Source organism: Echinops telfairi, unplaced genomic scaffold (assembly GCF_000313985.2).
Source record: "Echinops telfairi isolate 266 unplaced genomic scaffold, ASM31398v2 ScPeMD7_7415;HRSCAF=8453, whole genome shotgun sequence".
Taxonomy (NCBI): domain Eukaryota; kingdom Metazoa; phylum Chordata; class Mammalia; order Afrosoricida; family Tenrecidae; genus Echinops; species Echinops telfairi.
Genome location: NW_022111315.1, coordinates 1059940 through 1068582, shown reverse-complemented (window position 1 = coordinate 1068582; position 8643 = coordinate 1059940). Strand labels below are relative to the sequence as shown.

At 40.3% G+C, this 8643-nt stretch overlaps 1 protein-coding gene across 1 annotated transcript in view; it reads left to right on the top strand.

Moving 5' to 3' along the window:
- The window catches only part of KIF4A (kinesin family member 4A), a 187159-nt gene that overhangs the window by 173787 nt on the left and 4729 nt on the right, over window positions 1-8643 (top strand). The window contains exons 26-28 of the mRNA XM_045296988.1: window positions 589-687; window positions 1210-1383; window positions 7349-7465. Coding sequence (XP_045152923.1) covers window positions 589-687; window positions 1210-1383; window positions 7349-7465 — 390 coding nt within the window. The remainder of the gene's footprint in view (window positions 1-588; window positions 688-1209; window positions 1384-7348; window positions 7466-8643) is intronic.

Here is an 8643-nt window from a genome sequence, read left to right as displayed (position 1 = left end):
CGTTTGAGATACACTCTTCTCAGGGGAGGGGCAGTAGGCCAACTCTTATAAGCAATACTCAGTATGATCACTCAGCTGTGTTATGTGAGCTCTACATTGAAATTCCATATGATATAATCATGCATTTCAAAATGACTTAGACCTCAAAGCCAAACCCACTGCTATTGAATTATTCTGATATACAGCAACCCTATAGGACAGAGAACTCCCCACAGGGGTCTCAAGGCTATAAATCTTATTGGAAGCAGACTGCTACATCTTTTTCCCTGGGAGCAGCTGGTGGAGTTGAACTGCTGACCTTTCGGTTAGAAGCCAATTGTCTCAACCATTGTGCTACAAGGACTCCTTTTCAAAATAGTATAAACATGACTTTTTAAATTTTGCTCTTTTATGAAGCTACCATTCATCTTAAAAGGCAGAAGTCCTTCCACCTGATCTACTGTATATAGTCCTGTCCACTTTACTGTGATTTAAGAGTGAGCTAGTCAATGCGACCTACATCTGGAATCTTTGTCCTTTAGCCATGAATATTCCAAGAAGTTGCCCTGCGTGATATACTTTGTCTCTCTCGTTTTGTTTTTTTACTAGAAACTGAATCTTCTCCAAGTAGCCAGTAGCCAGAAACCTCATCTTCCTAAGGATAACCTTCTATCTCCAGACTCTTCTTTTGAATATATCCCACCTAAGGTAAAATGCTCAATGTCTCGGATAACTTTTCATAGACAAGGTTTGGGGTAGTGTGCCTTTTATAAAAGGTTGAGGATTTAAATTCCCAAATACTACCATCTCGATTTTCCTCAAAGTCTCAGATAAAACTACAGTACAACCCTGAAGAAAAACAGGATTTTTCCTTCCTCAGAAGGCTGACTTTTGGCCATGCATAACAGGCATTGTGTAACTCAATCAAGTGAAGAAAAGGAATATATTTAAAGAACAATATTCATCTGTCCATCCAAAGATACTTATTGTGTCATGTATCCCCATCTTTGCCTCCTTCAGTTGGCTCAACTTCCCATTTCTGTGCTCTCAAAGACTGAGATGCCAAAGGCTAAAGCAGAATTTAGTTTGATTGGTGAAGGCAAGTAGGCTATTTCTGAAAGTAGTTTGAAATCTCTTCTCTAAGAATATTGCTGGCAACAGCTAAAGGGAAGATATCATGCCATATGTCTTTCTTTTTATTTTTAACCATTTTAAACCCTTGTCCCTTAGCCAAAACCTTGCCGTGTCAAAGAAAAGTTCTTGGAGCAAAGCATGGACATTGAGGATCTAAAATACTGTTCAGAGCATTCTGTGAATGAACAAGAAGATTGTGATGGTGATGAGGATGATGAAGAATGGAAGCCATCAAAATTAGTTAAGGTGTCCAGGAAGAACATCCAATGGGTAGGATCCCTCAATTCTGTCAGGGGTTCTAATCACTAGTGTTTAGTGAATTGTGATAGCAGTTCTTTGAATCTGGGAATGTTCAGACACCACACCCTGCCCCTGAGCCCCCTGTATCCCATTCAGAAACATTGGCTTCATGCGGGGGTCAGGGTAGCAGGGGAGTTGTTTGACTAGCTCTGCAGAATCTGGGACTAGTGAAGGATAGCCTGGGTGCACGAGCTGGCTGTCTTCATGTTTTTACGTCTACCCATCTGGACAGGGCATGTTCTATACCATTTCATTGAGGTTGGTTCCAAAATGATTATAATCTATCACTGTGTTATAGCATTGGACAGTTTACAGACTTTTCTTGTATGTGTTATCTCTCTTCATCATCACAAAAGCTCAGTGGGTACTGTGTGAAAATACCTTAAGAGCTGCATTTGACCTCTAGCTTCCCTATTGTCACGAGGCAGAGATCAGACATGCCTTCGCTCTCAATCCTGCTTTACTTCTAATGATACCAACTGTTCCTCCCACAGCACCCTACTTCTCTGCTGGGTTTGATCATTCATTACAGTGGCAACACAGACACAACTCACAATCTCAGGGCTTCATTAGGGAAGTTAGCAGGTTCACCATATGTTAGGATCAGTGTGTAGGATACAGTCATTGATACACAGCAGTACCTCTCCTCAGCCAGTAGTCACATCTTTCACCAGTCCTCAGCCTTTCAGCCTCGTGGTCCCTTGGCCTCTATTCTGCGGTCTAGGAAGCCAGCATGTCACCCTGTCTCATAGTCCCACAGTCTCAGCACTTCTGTCTCATGGTCTCCTTTTCTCAGCCTGGGTCCCTTGTGCTGTCCCGTGGTCTCCATATTGAAGCCTCTGGTTTCAGCCTCTGCCACTTCAGATAGCTATCTCGAACGTGCTCCCCTAGTGGCTCTTCTTCCACTGGTGCTAGGATTTCTCTCTGCTTATGAGATAGTTCTTCCACATAGAGGAATGGCTTTGATGGAGGTGTGGTTTTTGTCTTTTAGCAGACCATACCTACAAGGAAACAAAGGGTGGTGACTTGGTTCATACCCTCTACTAAAGTGGAGCCTTAATCCCACCTTAATCCTAACCATTGGCATAACAGAGAACTCCCTCCAAAATGGGATTATAACCACAGTCATAGAGGCTAGAGTTTATTTATCATATAAGGAGTTATGACTAGAAGAGCCATATTAATTGACTGCATCTCAGTTATTTATTACTATTTGCATGATACAGATGGGTCTGAGAACAGCCACAGGGAAATGACCTTACCCACTGTCTTAAAAGTAAGTGGCAGGACAGAAAACCAAATCTCCTGGCTTTAAACTGAGTTTCTTTCTACCACCTCATGGTCATGTCATTTAAAACTGCAACTAAAAGTTAAGTGGGAACGTTCTCTTCCTTGCCTAGTACAGTAGAGTGATTTTTCTCTCTAGGTTAAGGGACAAAAGTATTTCAGAAAAAGTTAATCATTAAATCAAACAGACCCAGTTAAAGCTAGCTAGGAACAATCTGACTTTGAGGCATGCTTCATTTACTCACACAGTAATCATCTTACATAATTATTAGACCTAGATGTTTTATGTTAAAACCCTAATTTCCCAAGCATTACAGTTTACCCCCACTACCTCAACTCTGCCCTGCAGCCACATGTTACTTAAAGAGGACAGTTCACCAATTACCTTCCTGAAAGGTTACTTGATTTTGTTATCTCACCACAGGAGACACTGAACCTTAAAAATCCACAGCAGAAAGCAGTAAGCCTTATGAAATAGACAGTAATGATGTTAAGTTATTTGGTCAACTATATCACATGCCTTGGGACTAAGAACTCTTCCTCAGCCCCAGAGAGCTCATGGGTAAATACGACAAAGACATCGAAGCATACCATAGATAGAACCGAAACAGATTCATCCCAGGAAGATAATCTGAGGGGTTTTTAAGAGGGAATGTAAAGCCAGCCAAATAAGTAGGTTGGTTAGGAAGATGCCATGAAAGAGACTGCATTCTAAGAGAGAAAATAGCTCAGGGAGCAACTATGAGAATATTTCTGGCAAGATGGATAGCATATTTCAAAGACTTGAGAGGCAGTAGGATAGTATACTGAGAAAAATAAAATAAAACAACATTATTCATTTATGTAACAAACATTTATCTCCTATGGTTGAAGTAGAAGGCTCAAAGTGAATATAAATTAAAGGTCAGTTAAATAGTAGGTGGCAGAGTTGAGAAGCACACACACAAACAAATGGTGGAGGGAGTGGGGAAAAATGAGAAGCTGATACCAACGGCTGAAGTAGAAAGAAAATTATAGCAATAAATGTACAAATGTGCTTGACGCAATGGATGGATGGATGGCTTGTGATAAGAATTAAACAAGTCCCCTATAAAGTGATTTTTTTTAAAAAAAAAGAAATGGTAACCAGAAGCCAATCCCATTGCCACCAAGTTGATTCTGACTCATAGTGACCCTATGGGACAATGTAAAACTGGTCCTAGGGTTTTTGAGGCAGTAAATCTTTACAGGGGCAGACCGCCTCATCTTTTCCCCACAGAGCGGCTGGTGGACTTGAACTGCTGACTTTGAGATTAGCAGCCCAATACATAATCTACTACACTATCAAGGTGCCATGAAACAAATAGTAGAAGACCTAAAATTCCTGGAAAGGAATTTTCCTAATTTAATACAATATAGATATGCTTATTCTCAATGAATATATACTTATTTATTATTAGCACGATAGCTCTAAGCTTGAAAAAAATATAAAGAACTCTGGAAAATACTGCAGGTTGGATTTTAAAGAGAGCAAATTAGCATAATTTCTCCTTTTTTGGCAACCTCAAAGTACATAACTGCTATGACTGTTCTTGAATCAGACTTCTCATAGACATATTAGCTGTAAACCCTGAAGCATGAAGGCGATACTAATTATTATTGTTTCACACTAGCTGAAGGAGGTACTGAAAAAGAGACTGCAGAAGCTACAAAATTGATGACGTTGCCTGAGTTAGTTATGAAAAAGTAGTCACCCTCACTCAGCCATGTTTCCTATAAACAAGATGCTGAGAAATAGTTTATGTGCTAGAAAGAATAATCACTTAGAAGCCAGAATATGGGTTCTATTCTTGAGTTTGCCACTGATTAGTTGGATGACCTTGAGCAAATCATTTAACTTCCCTGAGTATCAGGTTCTCTATCTGTGCAATGAAGGGTCCCTACCAGTGTTAATAGCTTGAGTCAAAGTAATACGCAAGGCTATATCAATGGCTTTTAATTGTATAACCTTATATGGTGTTATACGGACTATGCGAAGTTAAATGAAGGAACTTACATAAAAATACCTTGTGGTGGATAAAATACCACAGAAATATTGGTATTTAACATTGTAAGCCTCTGATTCCTAGCTGTCCCTTTTGATAGATATGAGAGGACAAGTATCATTGATGGCAGAAAGGAGCTATACTTGGATGAAGTGACTTATCTAAGATCATGCCAAGGACTACAGTCTGAGCCTCTTCATTCCTAGCCTGGAGTTCCTCATGTGAAAGTTTTCACTACATCTTAGCATTCTGAAATAAAATGTAACACTGACACTGGTGCTACAGGAAGTTTAAACCCTGAATCAGGAGTTCTCATCCCTGGCTACATATTAGAATCCCCAAAGGAGCTTTTAAACACAAGGGACTGAGCCTCTACCCACAGATACTCTGATGTAAGATCTGGCCCTTTTCAGAAGGGCACCAGAGATATTTTGTGTGGCCAGGGTTGAAAACCACTGATTCAGAGAAACCCTTAAGGTCCTTTAGGTCTACTTCCCATTCTAAGTAATTTGTTACAGTGGTTCTCACCTATGGTGTTGTAACAACCTGGTGGATTGTCAGCAGTTATCTCGCCCACACACAGATACACAGCCCTACATATATATTATTCGTGGCTATGTCTGTGGTAGGGTCACTTTCTCTGCCCTATGATGATACACTTCCTAATACGAGAAAAAGATGAGGTGACAGCAGTGCACATGGCATTCAAGTGAATAGACCTGTCATGTGTGTCGTTCCAGTTCCATAATATTCCTAGGTATTTATCTAGTCTCTACTTGCTCAAAAAATTCTAGGAGGAGGGAGCTCACAGTCTTACAGAGCAGTCCATTGCATTCCAGTCATTCTTAGAAGGTTGTTCCTTGTTAAGTGCAAATACACTACCCTATAAATCATCTCGAGTCTCACTGCCATTTGGATGATTTAGACTAATAGTGACCCTATAGGTCAAGGTAGAACTGCCCCTGTGGATTTCCTAGACTAAGCCTTTATGAGAGTAGAAAGACTTACCTTTCTGCAGCTCCCAAGGGTCTAGGCTATTTAATTGTTCTTCCTTATCACAGCCCTTCAGATGCCACTTCACTATCCCTTTGAACAAACCCACAGATAGGACAAGAGTGAATGTTTGAAACATTTAGATGCATTTGTAAATGGTTGAAGGACCACACCCAGGCCATAGCAACCAGTGGATAAATGTCATTCTGGTGAGGTGTCTTTAGGACATAACCTTTGCTCTGTCTCATTCACAGCAGCAAAGTTGTATTTTTATTACGTCTAGTGTTGGCAAGTATGACTAAAATGGTCATTACTGTCTATTTCTATAGGGAATGTAAGTGGCTATCTCTTTCAGGAAGGCAAGCTGAAAATATGGGTCAAAAGCCTTAAAAATGTTCCCATCCTTTGACGTAGTAATTACCGATTAAGTGGGGTTTTTCCATCTAGCCAGATCTGACTCATAGCAACCCTATAGGTTAGAATAAGCCTGCCTCTATAGGGTTTTCAAGGCTGCATTCCTTTCAGAAACAGGCTGCCACAACTTTCTCCCCCAAGAAGAGGCTGGTGGGTTAAAATCACTAACCTTTTTGGTTTGTAATCGCTGTGCAGCCAGAGCTCCTCATATATATAGAAATTTATCTCATGTACTTGGGACGTGTTGTCAGGTGAAAAAATTACAATGTCCTAAATAGAGGATGCATTGTTTTAAACGTGATCTGATTGACCCAAGTTCCAGTAAAACAATGGCTCCCTGTGTTTTCTGAACTTCACATTTCTGCCTGAGTGCATTTGCTTTTTAGATAGTTATTTTACACTGTTGACTCACAAAACTGGCTGACAACTCAAATCCCTAGGCCTTCTTTGCACAAACTAGTTTTAAGTTAGATCTCCCCCCTACTCATCCTGTATTTATAAACTTACATTTATCCCTGTTACGTGTTTTCTTGCTGTACTCAGCCTATAATTCCAGCTAGTCAAATATTTTGAATTGTGATTCTGTTGTCCTTCCAGCTTTTTGTCATTGTAATAGCCGATAAATATACTTGCTGTGTAAACTACTAGATTCAAATGAGACTATCTATGAAAGTACTCTGAAAACTGTAAAATGCTATATAAATGTATGTGATTTGTTTCATATCAATAATGTATTCAAATGTTGAATGATTAAAATTCTAAGAGCGCAACCCCAGCCAGTGCTGGACAAAATGTAGGAATGTGAATTGGACGAAAGTACAAAAGACATAAAAAAGATATTAGCAACTATGCTGTATTTAAATATGCTAAACTCTACTACCACATAGCTCGCAGTTCTTCCCTTTGTCCATACTATTATCTTGAGAGTCGTTGTCGTTTGCCCTACATTATTATTGCCATTCCTTGGATATGTCTGCTTAAGGATGCTGTCTAAAAAAGAAACTAGCTTATTTGGTATAACTTGTGCTTCGTAAACCCATGATGGTTTTGATGATCATTATTTCACTGAAGACCAGAGGGCTGAGGAGACAGAAGCTTGGTAAAGATGATGGTACTTTCTACTTTTGTTTCAGAAGGCTCGAAACAAAGAGAGGGAGGGCGTTTTAAACTCACTTTAAACCCTTCATAATAATTCTTTCTACAAATTTATTTTACAGTGTTCCTGCAAGGGCTGGTGTGGGAATAAGCAGTGTGGGTGCAGGAAACAAAAGTCAGACTGTGGCGTGGATTGTAGTTGTGACCCTGCAAAGTGTAGGAACCGCAAGCAAGCCAAGGTAGGATCAACGCTGTTGCTCCATGTCATCCCTTCACATCTAGCTTCTGTGTTTTCTTCCACCTTTCTATTAGACCGCGTAAACTAGAGGTATACATTCATTGACACTCATATATGTTTCAAAGCTTTATATCAAAGAGCAATTGTATCTTGAGAAAGCATCCCAGCCCAGTCCAGATCAAATCAATAAGTCCGATATTAGCCCATATGTCTGATACTACTCCATAAATTCCTCTTCAGACTCATATAGCCACTTGCAATTATGCCAAATGCAGGAAGATCACAGGCCAGTGGATGATAAGTCTTGTGGATCCAGTGGCAGTGGAAGCATCTCAGAGCTGGTGTAGGTCTCCACATGGCTCCTCCAGCTCGCTGAGTCTCAACAGCAAGAAAGTGAAGCAGAGAAAGAGTGTGGCCCACCTCCAGAAGAAGGAGGAAGTTTCCAGAATCCTCATGAGGAAGCCACTCCCACAAGGAAGCATCGTTAGGCTGTGACCTGATTGACAGACTAGACTCAACCCTATACTAATTTATCAAGTTAACATAAAATTATATAACTACTACCACGAGCTTCCATTTGAAACAAGAGTCTCCCACACAGATCTTTCAATGCTTCTCCCTTGCTGTGCACCCAGAAACAGAAACATTTCTCTTAATCCTTTTTCCTTGAGGCTAGCCTTTCCACACATCACTTTCAGAGCCTTCCAAGGAGATTCCCAGGATCAAATTAGTCGAATGGCGTAGCTGGAACGGCAAGAACCACATGCTAATAAGATAGCAGCTTCCAGGGAAAAAAGTTAATCCTTCTAACATCTTAAGACATTAGTTATCATACCCCTTCCACAGGAGTAGTCACTGTTGTGCCCCAAGCTAACTGTAGCTGTCCTCCTTATATTGCTCCCCAAAATATCAAACTTGGAAACAAAATGTGCCCTGAGAAGAACAGCACCAAGCAGGTCAAATCCCTGTACAGTGAACCCTCGCCACTTCGCGCTTCGACTTCCGTGGCTTCACTCTAGCGCGGTTTTTGTGTAACAGCGCATGCTCTGTCATTACTGCCACTGATTCGCTCATACTGTACACGCTTGATGCCATAGATAATATAATAAATAATAAATGATAATTGTAACGTCCAAAATGTTTTACTGTATTTTCCCTTTTTCGTTTAATAAATTGGGT